This window comes from Pelobates fuscus, chromosome 3 (genome assembly GCF_036172605.1).
Source record: "Pelobates fuscus isolate aPelFus1 chromosome 3, aPelFus1.pri, whole genome shotgun sequence".
Taxonomy (NCBI): domain Eukaryota; kingdom Metazoa; phylum Chordata; class Amphibia; order Anura; family Pelobatidae; genus Pelobates; species Pelobates fuscus.
The window spans coordinates 376504597-376522697 of NC_086319.1; the positions used below are offsets into that span (position 1 = coordinate 376504597).

The following is an 18101-nucleotide window of genomic DNA, read 5'->3' on the forward strand; positions in this document are numbered from 1 at the left end:
TAATCATTCAAAGCCCATTCCACTAATTTCCTATTTTCTTCATCACTCAGCAAGAAGTCACCTAATTTCCATGTTCGATTCGGGATGGAAGCTATAATCTCATCTACATGCATTACAATAGGAGTGTGTTCTGACTAGTTGATATCCAAAATATCAGATTTCAAGATGAGCGGAATCAGAGCACTCTGAACCATAAACCCGTCTATCCGTGAATACATCAATTTTTAAAACAGAATAATAAGTAAAATATTTCTCTCCGTCATGCACGTGTCATACAAACCGCCTCCGATCATATAACTGGACCATTTCTCTGCCAGTTTGTCACTATCCCTTCTGCAAGACTGAGTGGGATCTTCCCTTGCATTATCAAGCTCACCATCCATAACAAAATTTGTATCACCACACATTATCAAGTGTCCGCATGCATTTTTCTAAAAAAACTTAACTGACCGGTGTTCGGAAAATATACATTAACAATAGTATAAATAACAATAGTATACTTCATTGTCTGTTACCACCTTGTCTGTTGAGCAGGCCACATTCCTATTAAAGAAAATCGATACGACTCTAGATTTTGTTTTATACACAGTTTGGAATTGGGATGGGAAGAGCTTTGTCATTAATTTATGACTTACACTATTAACAAATACCGAACACTCTAACTTAACTTACACTATTCACCAATACCAAACACTCTAACTTACACTATTCACCAATACTGATCACTCCTTACACTATTCACCAATACCGAACACTCTAACTTAACTTACACAATTCACCAATACCAAACACTAACTTACACTATTAACCAATACCGAACACTCTAACTTAACTTACACTATTAACCAATACCGAACACTCTAACTTACACTATTAACCAATACTGAACTCTCTAACTTACACTATTCACCAATACTGAACTCTCTAACTTACACTATTCACCAATGCTGAATACTCTAATTTACACTATTCACCAATGCTGAACACTCTAACTTACACTATTCACCAATACTGAACTCTCTAACTTACACTATTCACCAATGCTGAATACTCTAATTTACACTATTCACCAATGCTGAACACTCTAACTTACACTATTCACTAATACCGAACACTCTAACTTACACTATTAACCAATACCGAACACTCTAACTTAACTTACACTATTAACAATACCGAACACTCTAACTTACACTATTCACCAATGCTGAACACTCTAACTTACACTATTGACCAATACCAAGCACTCTAAATTACACGATTCACCAATGTTGAACACTCTACCTTACACTATTAACCAATATTGTGCACTCTAACTTACACTATTCACCAATGCTGAACACTCTAACTTACACTATTAACAAATACCGTGCACTCTAACTTACACTATTCACCAATGCTGAACACTCTAACTTACACTATTGACCAATACCGAGCACTCTAACTTACACGATTCACCAATGCTGAACACTCTAATTCACACTATTCACAAGACCAAACAATCTAACTTACACTATTCACCAATACTGAACTCTCTAACTTACACTATTCACCAATACTGAACTCTCTAACTTACACTATTCACCAATGCTGAATACTCTAATTTACACTATTCACCAATGCTGAACACTCTAATTCACACTATTCACAAGACCAAGCAATCTAACTTACACTATTCACCAATACTGAACTCTCTAACTTACACTATTCACCAATACTGAACTCTCTAACTTACACTATTCACCAATGCTGAATACTCTAATTTACACTATTCACCAATGCTGAACACTCTAACTTACACTATTCACTAATACCGAACACTCTAACTTACACTATTGACCAATACTGAACACTCTAATTTACACTATTCCCCAATGCTGAACACTCTAATTTATACTGTTAACCAAGACCTAACATCTTTGGCCAATATTACAGTGTATGACGGTACATGTATTTACTTCTGCTAAAACACACAAGCCTGATTCACAGAAGAAATATTTAAGTTGAATATTTTAGCTTTTTGTTTTACTTAACAGGTTTTTATTTAGCTCTGTGACGTCCGTTACCTCGTTACTCATGTACTTTACTGGAATCGTTTTTTAAGAAAATCTTCAAAGTTATGTTTTAAATTAGCTTTACAGTTTGAATATCTTATTACCTCCAGCTGTTTCACCAGTTTTTTGCATAATCAGAAAAACAGCTCGTCTGAGAGGTTGTGTGTGACCGTGGTTAACCTAAAGCACTTGGTGACATACAGTGTCATTTTATATTTTTGTTTGTTATGTGCTTAGTTTACTTGCTTTATATTATTGGGATACAATAGTTATATTTATTTAGCATAAAGCGGAAAAGATTTGATGCAAGCAGCGTGCAGGGGGGAGATGTACTAAGGTAGAAAAGATGAAAAACTATCTATTACTGTTATTATTACTTATCTTTAAAAATAACAATATATATATTTGTAATGTTACATTGTAATGCATCCATATAATAAATATAGATACACTTTCTTTTTTTTTTAAATCTGTTTTTATTGAATTTTAACATTGTAAGATGATTTTACATGAACATATATAATTTGTTTTGGGTTGTATAGCGATATCAACATTGTAACACTCTTTACAGCATTTAGTTAAACAATTGTCTGCCAAATAGGAGTCAACTGTCTGTTGCCTATGTGACTAATCTGCCATATTACTTTCTCGCTTGCGTTAGTCTTGGGGAGTCTCCCCTTTTTCTTTATAGGAGGGGAGCCCTCACCATCGTCGTGATCTCCTGCTTAGTCACATGCGGTATAGTTTGTCCGAGTGGCAGAGTCCGTATCACGTGGGGGTCCCCTTGCCGCTGATCTCTGTTCAGCTTTTGCTGAATGTACAGGCTAGGAGTGTCATGTTCATTTAATCTAGTATAGGTGTATGTAGTGTCAGTGTGTGGTCCGAATATGTGCTCAATTAAGTTTCCATATGAGTCTGAATGTCCTATAGATACACTTTTAATGTATCTCCAGGCTTTCCTTTGATCAATGAGAGTGACCATCTTTAAACACCTAAGGAGGACCACTGGTGATCTACACCATCATAGCAATCTTTTTGTATTAAGGATTATATTCCAGGAAATTATAAATTTAGTTACATAGTTACATAGGCTGAAAAGAGACTTGTGTCTGTCTATCAAGTCCAACCATCCTCACATCTGATTTTGCTGTTTTGGTGTTGATCCAGAAGAAGGCAAAAACAAAACAGTTTGAAGCACTTCCAATTTTGTAACAAACTGAGAAAAAAATCCTTCTTGACCCCAGAATGGCAGTCAGATTTACCCTTGGATCAAGAAGCTATTACCCTACAGTTGAAAAATTATATAATTGAATATTATGTTTTTTGCAAGTATGCATCTAGTTGCTGTTTAAACATTTGTTCAGACTCTGATGAAATCACTTCTTCAGGCAGAGAATTCCACGTCCTTATCATTCTTACGGTAAAAAAACCCTTTTAATAATTTTAATAATTGCTGGTCTGAGCGCCTTACATTTATTCGAGACGTTTATCTCCAACGCGTTTTAAACGGAACAACAGTTGCATATGTTCTACAAATATCTCTTGCAGTGAAATTGGGGAGACAATCACGGAAGAAGGTGGATCCCGCAGATCGGGGAACCTCAGCCTCTAAGGAAAAAAGTGTACAGCAATCTGCATCACCTCAGTATCCAGAAACCAGCTGGCACAAACTAAATTGACAAAAATCTTCCTACTAGAGACTAAGCCTAGCTAAGAGGTGATATTGACACAGGGGTGCAGTATCTTAAAGGGACACTGTAGGCATTTTATCTGCTTCATCTCATTGAACTGGCTACAGTGTCTGAAGTATCCTGGTGCTGTCCATTCATTCAGCATTAAACAGTTTTCAATCTTTTTTTATGCATTTATGCTAAATGAGGGTCCTCTGCAGCCTATCCCCTCTGTGCTACTTGGTCTAATGAGGAAGTATTAGCGTGAGCAGCAATTGGCAGCTTTGATTGGCTGAGAGTCTGTATTACTACAAGGAAGTGTGTAATCAGTATGTGCCTAAACAAATTACCATCCATGGATGAAGAATTGGACTTTGCAGTTTTGGACTGCAAATATTTTGATTTGAATAAAAGAGAGTTTAATTTTGTTTATTTTGGCTCTATTCTATAAGATAAACCTTACTGCCCTTTGAATATAATATTGTAATATGAGTAATTTATGAACATGCATCTTCCTGCTTTTACTTAAAATACCTATATTTGATTCTACTGGTTTTCCCCCCACTTTCCTCATTCTCACACCTGCCAAAACATCTCTCAGATTCTCTCCTAACTCGGTTGACCCCAGACCTTCGTAACTAATTTCACCTGCAAAGTGTTCATCTTTGTTTTCATTATAGTCCTTTATTCATTTTAAAAAAACAGCATTTCTATTGTTCCATGCATTCAAATATGTGGCTACATTGTACAGTATTTGCTGTTTGGATTTTTGTCCTGAAATCACTATCTGAAAGTTTAAAAGCATAATTAAACAGGGCCTAAGGATACCAGTAATTAAGAAGAGAGGTAGAGGTCTAGGATAGGGGCTTAATAGAGCTCCCACATCCTGTTCCTTAACCAATATGGTCACCTAGACTGGGAAAACAGGGGTAACCCAAAGTAATGTGTAAACATAGAAAGTGACCACTAGATTAAAATACCAGTCAAATCTAGGAAAAGGTCTTGAAAGAAAATAACAAAAACTTTATTAATGATGCTGAAAATACTGAGGTAGACCATAGAATACAACCTGGTAGACCAAGGGCAAAAGTTTGGAGAGGTACTAGGTGCCTAGATAACACGTACTACATCAGGTCAGAAAAATATATGGTATTAGCGAGATAGGATTGAATAGCAGCCTGATCCTACCTAATTACTGTTGCCAGCTAATGGAAGTAAAACCTAACACTGGCTAATAATAGCCTAGTATGGAAAGAAAAAGGTCCAATAGCAGGTAGAAAAGGTAGCAAAAAATCCCTAAACACAGGAAACAGTAACAGCTAAAGAGTTGTAAAAGGAGAAAGGGTAGACAGGGTAGACAGGGATAGCAGTGATAAAGTGACTACTATATTGACAGAATCAATAATATAAGTAGAGTCTATGTCAGAAAGACCCCTGAAGATGGTGTGGTTTGACGCCGAAACGCGCGTCGGGCTTTTCAATATTAGCTCCCTTTTGGAACACTTCAGCACTATGCACTGATACACGATACTACTTACTTACTTTTTTACTTTTTTACTTTCTTATTTTTGTTTCTATTTTTGATACTGAGGTAGCATTTTAGGACTTTAGGATTGTCACTTCAGATTCACCATTTATATCGAACACCCTGTAAAAAAAAAATCCTCTCTAAATCCTAAAGTGACAATAATGGGGCATCTCTATTAATAAACCCTATAGCTCCTGAAAACACCTTTGAGGGTGTTCGATATAAATGGTGAATCTGAAGTGACAATCCTAATGTCCTAAAATGCTACCTCAGTATCAAAAATAGAAACAAAAATAAGAAAGTAAAAAAGTAACCATTGTGTATCAGTGCATAGTGCTGAAGTGCTCCAAAAGGGAGCTAATAATGAAAAGCCAGACGTGCGTTTCGGCGTGAAACCACACCATCTTCAGGGGTCTTTCTGACATAGACTCTACTTATATATTATTGATTCTGTCAATATTGTAGTCACTTTATCACTGCTATCCCTGTCTACCCTTTCTTCTTTTACAACTCTTTAGCTGTTCATCACACTCTGCCCCCGATACCACTCATTGGCTGAAAACAGCAGAATTGATGATCTTGGCCAAGGAGGTGGAGTAGGGGTGGAGCCAAACACTGCTCTGGCCAATCAGCATTTCCTCACAGAGATGCATGAAATCCTGGACAATTAAAAATCTGAACGTAATGTTTACCGTGTTTGTAATACGACATTAAAACAGAAATAGTTCAGAGTAGCATAGGAAATAGCACACAAAGCAATTTATCGGAGATGAGAGCTTGGAGCAATGTATGAGATGTGAGTGTGCAGGGCCAGCCTGTCTATTGGCTCCAGTGGGGCCACAGCTCCAGGCGGCACTGTACCTTTAAGAAATCTAGAGCAGGGTCCGGGCCGCCTATTTGCACATATATAGATAGTGACTACCACTATATATATATGTGCTGTTCTGGGCCCTGCTGATGAAAAAGGAGCCCTGAGAGTGATCTTACATTCCCAGCAGCAGCAGGTACTCTTCTCTTGCGAGCCGCAAGAGAGTTACCATGGGTTGCCACAACAGCGATCTCGCGGCTCTCGAGAGAAGAGTACCTGCTGCTGCTGGAGGTGTAAGATTTCTCTCAGGGCTCCCTCTTCACTGTCTTCCAGCTCCACTGGACCTCTATATATATACACACACACTACATCCACTATACACACACACACTGCATCCTCTATAAACAGACACACTACATCCACTATATACACACACATGCATCCTCTACACACACACACTGCATCCACACACACTGCATCCACTACACACACACACTGCATCCACTATATACACACACACTGCATCCACTATATACACACACACATACACTACATCCACTATACACACACACACACACACTAAATCCACTATACACACACACACTGCATCCACTATATACACATGCACTCTGCATCCACTATAAACACACGCACATTGCATCCAATATATTCACACGCACGTTTCATCCACTATACACACACAATGCATCCACTATACACACACACTACATCGCATCTATACTATATACACACACACACTGCATCCTCTATACACACACGCTCTGCATCCTCTATACACACACGCTGTGCATCCACTACCACACACTGCATCCACTTCCATACACACACTTGGCATCCAATATACACACACGCAATGCAATACACAGACATTGCATCCACTACACAAATACACACTCTGCATCCACTACACACACTGCACACAATACACACACTGCATCCACCACACACACACACACACACACACACTGTATAACATAATGGACGTATTTTAGTTAATGTGGTTTTGTTGGAGGGGGGGCAGCATTTCATCCTTGGTCCCAGGCAGCAGAATGTTTTGGGCCGGCCCTGTGAGTGCGCATAGTGATGTGTTCGCTCTGTATTTTACAGGAACTTGATGTAATGTCCCCATAAGTGTCCCCATCAGAGCAATCCCAGTACAGCCTAATAGAATCCACAATTCGGGATTTTCCATACCCAGGGCTGCTGGGAAGAATGCATCTTTAAATCGAATCATATCATAACTATTCTATTTTTTGCTTGCTGGTACAAAAAGAATGTGGTCTCATATATTGGATTAATATTTTATTTTTATATAATTAATGACATTTAACCTTTAACAGAAAATTAAATCAAGATGTATTATGACACGTCAGTACAACTGATAATTGCATCTGGTAACAAAACGAGTTTTGTCCTTTTTACAGATACTTTGCATATTAGTCTACATCACTAGTAGGAGTTTGTTCGTTTTGTTGGGTTTTTTTTCGCCGTCTGTTAGTCTTTCAAAAGGAAAACAAATACAAAGAGAAAACATAAACACAGCGCTGCCTGCTGCACCCGCTTCCCCGTTTCACCGCTTTGTATCTGTTGGCAAAAATCCCTCTAATTATCCCTGTTACCAGGTGTCACTATATTTCCTGCCACCACTAAAAATTGGCTGGCGTAAAAAAACAGTCATATCTTGCAGTGAAATCTGATGAAGTTATGCTGTTTCAAATCTGCAGGAGTTAAACTTCAACAGATTGAAATCGCAAATTTAGTGTGAAACGTTTGTTGTATTTTTGCTCAAACTAGTTTTTTTTTTTCTTTCTGTCTTTTTAAATTACAGGCATGCTGCTGTAGTGTTAGTCTGAAACTGAACGCCATTAACATTTTTGACAATGAAACGTGAATTAATAACACGGTGGCACTTGGTAGGAAGTAAAATTTGTATACCTCCCAACTGTCCCAGATTTATTAAAATAGTCCTGCTTTTGGAGAAACAATCTTCCCTGAAGCACACTGCATTTGATGCGCTAATGCTGCCAGATAAAAATCAGTTTCCAGTCCTGTTCTCTCATTCCCCTTCTTTTACATCTCCTTATTTTGGACAGCATGAATGTAATCTCTACTTTCCACAATTTAATTTGTATATAAAAATAATGGTTCAATGTCATTGACCAAGAGGTATAAACTGCACATGTGGTTTATAATGCCTCGTTTACACTGAGCGGAACAGTTCTGGTCGGTACAGCCTATTCAGGTGAGCGTTTCCACTGCAAGTTGGACCGCCAGGGGCCATGCGGGGTTTAGAAAAAATGCATAGCGCATCATTGGCGTTTTCCTGTCCGCCAATCAATGGATTGTATAGTGTGACGCTAGTAGCTCCGCCCTAACTGTATCGTACAATTTCACATGGCCCTACATCTGAAGGAGGACCATGAATGGTGCGGTACGGTTTGGTTGTATAGGCCACTTTCATAATGGAAACACTCAAAATAGCGTACCGTACCGACCCGAACCGATCCTCTCAGTGGAAACGAGGCATTACTCTTTGTCGATATACTAATTAAATTGTTAGTCATGTCCATCAATTGTCCTGGATCTGTTGGGACAATCTCAATTTTAGATCCCTCTCACATTGTTCTGTTTTTTCCCCACCCGATTTCTTCGCTTTTAGGCACATCAAAGAAAAGTTCCAAAAGTAGAACCCACGTGATTGAGTAAATGTACCAAATGCTCTGCTCGCATTTCAAACAGTAGAAGCATTAGGATTTGTAGCATTAGGATTTTTCCCTTTCTGGTTTGTAGAGAAACCACTGTAGGGGCTGCACACCCTAAGGGTTTGCAGCAAATACATTACTTTTAAAGACAACTATCTTTTCTTATTTCTTTATTTGTGAATGTATTGTTTTTACATATTTGTAATGCATAATCTTTATAATACATTCAGAAAATGTGGGAGGGAGGGGGTAACTCAAACATTAAGTGCCCCTTTTACACATATAGGTGAGTTTTATAAAACAGTTTGTTTAATTTACCACAATTCAATCTTAAGTGAATAAACCCAAGACCATTTATTCACACTTCTAGATTGTACAGCTTCTTCACTAACGCAGCTCTGGGATCTTCCATTTTCTCCTCCACTAGGTTCAATAAAAGGGCTTCCTGGAGATTGGTATCAGTCGTATTCTCTCCTTTAACGACTTGCTGGCTGATCGAAGGTCTCTTAACCCACAGATACCCATTGCTCCTTCTCCAGAGCCTGTGTCTACTGGCTAGAATAAGACATTAGGTAATGGAGGACGCTTTAAATAAAATTACACCTGGTTACAAGTAGTGTAAATTTGATATGTGAATGGGGAAAAATTTAGTTCATTTTGAATTTTGTTTCGGTAATTCCAAAATGAGTTTCTGTATCATTTGGATATTCTAAACTTGGAATGAAACCTAATATGTCTGAATATTTTGGACATCTGTTATTCCCCATAGGGCACTGTTTAGTAGATGGCTTCCCTAATGTGTACCCTGTTGTGGTCCTTTAGGCATTCTGGCACCAGTGTTAGGAAACTGCCCTGCATTCTGATTGGTTCCCATTCTGTGAGAGCATCCTCCCATCACTTTTTCTGGTGTTTTGGTATGATGTTAAAATAGTTGTTTATCATTCATCCAGTGGTTGGCTGATGGTTGTGAGATACCAGAGAAGTAGCTGACGTTGCTAGAAGTGTAGTACTGAGATAACAGGTTGCTGCAATAGCACCCGGAAATCCCTGGTGACAAAATCCCTGGTGAGAAAGGAAGAACGCATTCTAGATACACCGTGCGGTTCAGGTGTAGATACAAATTCAGGGACCAGGAATCTGTTGCTGTTACAGTTCTCACTAAAATTGGAATATTGATCTAGCTAACACCCGTCTTCATGTCATTGACTGGGTTATCTTGTCTATGCATATGTCCCAGGACTCTTGGAGAAGGGGGGTCTTGTTCCATTTTCTAATAACTCAAAATATGAAAGGTTTGACATCGGTGTGAAAGGCAGACACCACTGAGGCATGCCAGGGATATAAAAATGCTCTTCAAAAATAGCCCCTTGCAGTTCAAGAGGTAGAAGAAACTAATGCAAAATATCCAAACGTGTGTTATTAAACTAATTGTACAATGCGTGCGTGCGTTTTTGAGAACATCTTAGAGAGCTCTTTTCGTTAAAGGACCACTATAAGCAACCAGATCACTTCATCTCAATGGAATAGTCTGGGGACAGTGGCCTACTGTTTTGCTTGCGCTCTCTCCTGAATCCCTATGTATATTTAGACAAATAGAGGTAATTTAGTTACTCCAGTGGCCACTGGAGGGAATGCCCACCTGCCAACGTCCAGACAGACCCTCCTAAGCAGGTCCTACACTGACCTTTCACCCTGCTTCCTTGAGCTTCTGGCAAAGATATCTCTAATGAGACACACCTCTAGTGGATCTTACCCTAACAGCTACTACATGATGCTTCTTGACGTTCAACCCATAAGGGTTGCTTCTGGTGCTTCTCAAAGAGAAGCTTTTGATTGGTGCATCGCAGTGGGTGCCAAACGTGCAAATTAAGACCATTATGCTTCTCTATGAGAAGCATTTGGTTGGACCAAATAGTCACGAAGCCTGACAAACCCAGCAGAGACGCTGGATCAGAGTTTACTAGACAGTCTCTTCCCTTAATAGACAGCCAGCAGTGGAAATGCTAAAAAAAAATACATACATATAGAAATGCTTTTTTTAATTTTTAATTTTAAAATAAATTTCAGTTATTTTCTCCAGATATGTGGGCTATTGAGAAATAAACCAAGAAGGTCCCAGATCTGACATGACCGGAGGTCACAGCCAAAGTGTCCTCTTCACTTTTATTGAGACTTCCAAATTTTGGAAGGTATGAGTAGTGCAGCCTGTTCTTTATAGCACTGCTTTACTTTACAATATAAAGACTTAACCTGAACAAGAGATACTGTGACCGCTATTGAATAGAACACATTAAACTCACTGTAATGATACTCTGCTCCATTATACAACATGTTTATCACTGTATAGCTACAGATACATCCTTTATCACAGTGTAGACACATTAAACAGTACACCATATTCTCTATCACTGTTTACATACTCTGATAACTATACAACACAACCTTCTCCTATAACCTCCGATCCAGTACTAGCACGATATTTATCATACCGCAATACAAAAATAAAGTGTCTCGAACCTCATTTTACTACAGAGCACCACAATTATGGAATAACCTCGGGGACACAGTCAAATCTTCATTCAATTTAAAATCTTTTATGAGATCTATGGCGATATACCTCAGCACAGAATACACCTGTCATGGTTGAATAGATTTATTACCTGTTATGTGTTAAATTTAAATAAATATATTGTTTGTATATTGTATTTTTGTAATATTGTATCCTATTGTAACAATGCAATGTTTTGTGGACCCAGGGCATACTTAAAAATGAGAGAAATCTCAATGTATCCATCCTGGTAAAATATTTTAGAAAAAAAAATAAAACATTTATTATTATGCTAAACACACTCTGATCCACTAAAGAATAGTGTATGTTCAGTTTCCCTGCATTATATTTATTATAATAAATTATGTGTGTTTATATACTTTGCTCCTATATCTAACATTTATTTTCACTGCTCTGCTTACTGCACACCCACATTGTCACTGGCTAGATACTCTCCAGCACTATACACTGCAGCATGACCAGCTCATTATCCCTGTTTAGGATAATATTTTCTACAGCTTGCATCTGTTCTCCCCCAAAGTATTCATTACTGGCACACACAGGAGGCTGGCTGCTATTTGTATTATTTATATCAGTGCCCAGGATTAGCCTGGTTTATTAATTATGCCCACTGAGAAGTCCAGGATTAGCATATATTAGACAGAGGGTCACAGTAAATAAGTTATTAAACTCAGAGTCCACCCTAAACCCTGATCTCCCCTGAAAGCCCCACGTGTTTTAAAAAGTCCAGGGTTAAAGCGCTCGCCGTTTCCCATTGGCTGCTTACTCCAGCCTTTGGTCCCTGACATCCAATCCGATTGATGGAACGGGGAGGCGTTCTAAACCCAACGTTCCACCTTCTGTCGTGACGTCACAGCAGAGGCTGAGAGGAGGCGGGAGACACCTGGCAGAGCTCAGTCAGTCGCCCAGCAGTCTGGGTTGAGGAAGGAAGGGGAGGTGTGTTGTTCCCTCTGTCTACCACATTCCCAGCGATGGCTAGCAAGGTGATGGAAAAGGCAGCTTCTCCACTCATTGGAGCTTTCAGCAAGCGAGCCTCCTGTCTGGCTGTTCAGCTATGGAGAATCCCATGCAAGGCATAGAAAGTCCAACAAGGCACACAGCAATAATTGTGTTGTTCTGAATAGAAGATAAAGTGCATTTTTTTTGTTGTTGCAAAATTAGTTAATTTATTTTTTTTCCCCCTTTTTCTTCATTTTTTTGGGTGGGTGAGGAAATTGGAAATTATCCTGTATGTTGCAAAGTGGTGATCAGGCTATCAACAAATGCAAGTATCCCACATTGGCATGGAATAAAGGACCTTAATTTGGTTTAACAATCAAAATCCAACAGGATTCCAAATCATTTTTTTTTTTTGCTAATTGTGAGTGCTATTCCAGTCCTGGATCTGTGAGCTAGAAGAGAAATCCTCATTCCTTTACTTAAATGTGGAACTGAGTTACAGAAATTGAAAGAAGAAGAAGAAAAAAATAAGCAAAAAGGATTTTCTCTTTCTGTACATTGAATGCAAATCTTAAAAGGGAATACCCAGATCACTTATCAAGCAAGCTATAAAGGATTTGAAGATGCATAGAATTAAAATGAAACCAGTATTAAACACTATGTGACCGCCCTGGGGGAAAGAAAAAGCTCTAGCAAGTTGAACAGCTGAATTTCTGTTCATTTTTGCACTAAATGCCAATTTTATTTAGCCACATGGATGCAAGATTTTCTGCTTGTCTACATTAACCCATCTGCTTTCTAATTGAGCTCCTGCAATAAAACTGCAAAACATTTTTATATACGCATATATCATTATTTTTTTGCCAAATATCTGTTATTCTTTGTCAATAATTTTATTTCCCTTTTATTTTGCAATATTAAAAGCAATAATTTATATCAGAAATCATAACAATCAGCTGACAGGTGGTAATTAAACTAAAACCTATAGAAGAGGGTGTTTCGGATTGACCAGCTGATAATTTGTGTTTTGTACATACATATTTCTTGACAAGATTGACATTCAACCGAGGATTTATTTATACCAGAGGATTTATTTATACCACAACTAGAAGCCATTTAAACTCCATATAAACAGAACAGTGTGTTCAGATTTTCCATTTTCTGATTATTATTTTTTTTTTTTGCTCCTCTTAAAAGCATTTTTCCTATCATATTGGAAGATTGACAGCCATCCTGCAATTATCTAGAACGAAGCATTTTAGAATATTTTCTTTTGACGTTTTCTTTTTCTCCCTTCAATTCTAAAACTTGACAAACAGAACTGCTTAATTATTTTTTAATATTCACAGTTTGCCTTTATTTTTGTATTTCTTAATATCAAGACATTTCGTTTTCTCATTGACATCACTATTACGTCTTATTTAGGATTTGCTTTATTTTTTATAGAGTGATTTTTAAAAACAAAAAAAATTGTAAGAAAATTGTAATCAATGAACTATTAGCTAATCTATTGATTGGTGATTTCCTTTTTATAAAAATTAACCACATGGTTGTTTATGTGGTGCATTTCCCTTCAATATAAACGCCTTTAGTTTTAAGTGTGCCAGTTGTACATTGATATTTAATAGGAATGGATATATTTTAGCTTACAAGTGACTGAAATTTTATTTTTGGAGATATTCGTTTTTGTTTTTTCGAGACTTGTAGTATTAATAGAAATTTTATTTGCACTATGATGGAAGTGCCGTCATGCCCGAAGAAAAGTCTTTCGCTGTCCCTCCCTGTCCCACGGGAGGGACAAGCCACCCTAAAACCTCCTCAACATCTATGGAGACAACCAAGGACGCCAATAAGAATAAAACACAGGGGGTACTCGGATACAGACCGCCATCCTCACCGGCAGATGGAGCGATCGGATGCGATGGATACCAGCGACCGACCTGGTCTGAGGAAGTCCAGGATGTCCTGGCCATCGTCCTTTCATGGGACAACCAGTAACAGTCATACAAGCCATAAGCAACGGTAAGCATTAAGAAAGGGTGATGCGGAATGTTGAGTCATTGCTTTGAAGTTATGTTTTTCTGCATTTATAATGTCCTTAATGTAGGTGATAATCTATGCAATTACTTAACTAATTTCCCGTTGTCTTCCTGAAAGCAGAAAGAATTTGTTTTGACGTGTAACAGATGGCTAGAAAAAATAATATTGCATCACATGTGTTCTTTAAGATTGGATTCATATTCCTATCTGTGTACCCATCAGGATAGAAATTGTCGCAGCCATGTGTAAGATGATAATGATGATAATCCCAAACATTTCGTGTTGGTGACCTCACCAAGGACTCAGTAGGGTCCAACCAATTTCTTGGTCGCTCCTCCCCTGTCTGAGATCATCATTACAGCTGATCTCAGCCAAACTAATCTTCTCATACGGTGTGGGTAATATGAATGCTTTTACTGTGCTGCGTCAATCAGCATTTCCTTCAAAATAAATGCTTCTTTATGGGGAATGTTCAGCATCTTCCTTCAGAGGACAAAGATGCCAAACCAGGAGGAACTTCTGGTGGCTATCTAAGTGAGGCAGTGTTTACAATTATCAGCCTTCAGGTTCTTTGCACCAGAACCACTACATGAAGCTCCAGTGGTACTGGTTCTTAGAGTGTCTGTTTAGCTGGATGTTCCCATAGTTCCATTGGCATCAACATGTACACCATCGTAATTGGTTTCTCATGCATGTAGCACCCAAAAATGTGAATGTGTCGCATTTTAAAGCATCAACGAGAAGCCAGATGTAGAAAAATGTAATGCTTAATGTACTCCTTTGTTGGCGGTTTCACCCGAACAGTACTGTATAGGTATATTTTTTTTTACCAAAGTGGATCATGTAAGACTCATGTTTCATTGACAAGAAGTTTACTTGAAGAATTTTCCTAGTAATCTTGTGTATTGTTTAGGGGGCGGTCTAAGCAAGATAAACAGAACAGCTTGATGTAGTTATGTTGCCTAGAGTCTCTGGGTGGGTCCCTCGGTTTTGTGCCAAACTATTTATTTAACAGTCCTTAAATAGCACTCTTATCCAGAGTATTTACAATGTACGCAAAGACAACATCGTCGATCATACAGACTGAGGATATGCAATTAGAGACACTGATACAAATAGTGAAGCATTTTGACAGAAACAGCTCTTTCCTAAGCAACTCAAGACTGCCCACTTCTCATCCTATTTGGGAATAGCGAATTCACATTTCTGCAACAATAGTGTCAATTTTGTCCAACCTGGGCATCGTGAACCAAAGCCGTTCAGTTTGGACGAAATTGACCCTGATAATGCAGAGAGGTAAACGTTACTTTATCAATGTGGCTGTGGAGGAGGTGGTCTTTGTGTTCTATAAAAAAGCCACAGTTTTGTTAATCTGCTTCTCAACAGCTGGATGTAAAAAAATGGTAGAGAGCAATCAGAGACTCTAAACGACATAAATGTATTTTCCTATTTCTTCTTTTAGCTCACCATACATTACAATATTATGCTACAAATACATTGACTATTATCACAGTGTATATTTTTCCTATCTGGTTCCTGAAATATAAACCATAGGTGGTTTTGGTAAGTAATAATACATTAATTAATAGTTTTTTTTCCATGCACTTCCTGTTCATGTTCTCCAGTAATATCCTGTTCTCCAGTAATAAGGACCTGTTTAGTCAGGGCTGTTAAATTGTTGCGGGGGAATCTAGGGGGTTGTATATAATCCATTAGCCTGAGGGAGATGGAATGTTGACTATAAACAGAGAAAAGTGGTGGAAACAACACATGACATCATCAGATAAGCAGCGATCTAATTAGGACTCTGTGTTCACTTGAAGTTTGCGAACTCACTGTTCGTCAGAATGCGCAATTGTTGGCATGCCATCACCTCTAACCTCTAATGTATTTGTAGGTTTTTTATACTGTATTAATTATCGCTTCCTTTTGTTATTTATGAGATTTGTAGAGTACTTTTTAGTAGTGGACTGAAAGCACCATAACCTCTACAGCCCTTTCTAAAACTGTTTTGACAAATTTCTCTGGGAGGGCACCAAGACACTCCTGGTACCATAACTGGTACAGCAGTCACTCCTCTGTTGGTAGTACTAAGATAGCCATTAGGTGACAGAAGGGACAGTTCCTTGTTTAATACTCCCTACTAATGTCATGAGCTGGAGTTGACCACATCAGACTCTCCTGCTGCTGTGGATAATATTTGCCATGACGCTTTTCAGGATGGACCAACTAGGAATTGCAAAATGGGTGTATTGGGCAGCTGTACCTGCAGAGCTTCACCGGTCCTACAAATATCTCCAGAAAAGACTGCATGATGACTGAAAATTGGGAGTTGGCATGTAGACATTAGCCTACCATGTATAGCTGTATAGAGGACTCTGCACAATTTGTTTCATGTTTTGGACTTAGTAGCTCATGCCCAATGACTTGTCCTAGAACTCGACAAATTTTAGAGCACAAGTCAGCACAGTGTTAAATATACCCTCTCAAGCATACAGACAGCTGTATGCTGAGTGAGACCTGATGTTGCGTATAGTTTTCTGCTGAGCATGGCACGACGACCAGACAAGTATGCTTAGCTTTTCTTCTAGATACACAGAACAGTGCAATAATTTAAAGAAATACCATACGCTGCGTAACATACAATATCTTTCTTTGTATAGCAATTCATAATTATTTCGGTAAGCAGCAGAAACTTAAATTAATTGACTTGAATGGAAACATATAAATCCACTTATTACACAGTATTGACATACAATAATTGGCTTGATGGTTTTGTTCGGTGGACTGGTTTTGGTAGTATTGGTGATTGTGATGTGTCTGAGTGACATGTGTATGATATGTGTGTAGTAAATTATATGGAAACCATGTGATATGAGGGTGATTTATGGCAGAACAATGGAAATTGTGTGTAATGTAAGTTCTAGAGATTGATGGATCCTGTAATAGATCCTTGACCGGTAGGCAACATGTCAAGAGAAGGATAAATGATGCATGTTGTGTGACTTCTGTTTTAGTGGGTTACAGCTAAGAGCTGGCAGACCCATTTAATTAGGACGTGCAGTAGTCTTTTGTATGGGGAAACAACAATGACAAGGTTCATTTTTGAGTTTTGCTCAGCAGCTGGAGATTGTGGGCACAGTTTTATCCTTATTCCACTGGTAGCATCGATTTGTTTCCTGGTAAACCAATGGTGAAACGTTGGTTGAATGACTAAATGGGTTTCCCAAAATCAATGCAATACAATGTAAGACACAACACATTAATACAGCGTAAAAAAAAACCATACAGTATGAATGATTGTATGATTTCAAAGTCTTTTTAGCATTCTGAACTGTATAGATTTTATAGATTATTCACATTTCATCAAGGGTTCCAATGTGTAGAGGTTCTGAAAATCTGCATGGTCATGGATACCCAAGGGAATCTGTTTTCTTTTGAATGCCTTACACCTGCTGTTTCCTTTTATCACCAATTGCATTCTGGAAATTGGTACTCATTAAAGGATTACTCCAAGCATCATAACCACCACAGCCCTCTGTGCATGAATACTGGCACAGAATTAACATTAACCAGCCTGTAATTTTGTTCCGAGCTGGCTGATGATAACCTATGACTCTGCCGGAGTTGCACGATTAAGGCCTTAGGGCCATAACGTTGTATCAATTTTTTCTTTGTCTTTTTGGTTTGATAAACCTTTTCATTTTTGTGCACTACACTGTGATGCCTGTGAAACGCTGTTTATAGTATCTGTTTAGGGGTTCCACAGA

General features: G+C 38.3%; 1 protein-coding gene across 2 annotated transcripts in view; it reads left to right on the forward strand.

Annotated features, from left to right (window-relative positions):
* Positions 1-18101, forward strand: part of PDE4A (phosphodiesterase 4A) — a 662166-nt gene that overhangs the window by 299896 nt on the left and 344169 nt on the right. Inside the window, exon 1 of one of the 2 annotated variants that reach the window (XM_063449471.1) lies at positions 13869-14313. The exons of the other annotated variant lie outside the window; for it this stretch is intronic. Within the exon in view, the coding sequence (XP_063305541.1) occupies positions 14024-14313 (290 nt within the window). The 5' untranslated portion in view covers positions 13869-14023. Of the gene's footprint in view, positions 1-13868; positions 14314-18101 lie in introns of those variants that run through there. 2 annotated transcript variants of the gene reach the window in all.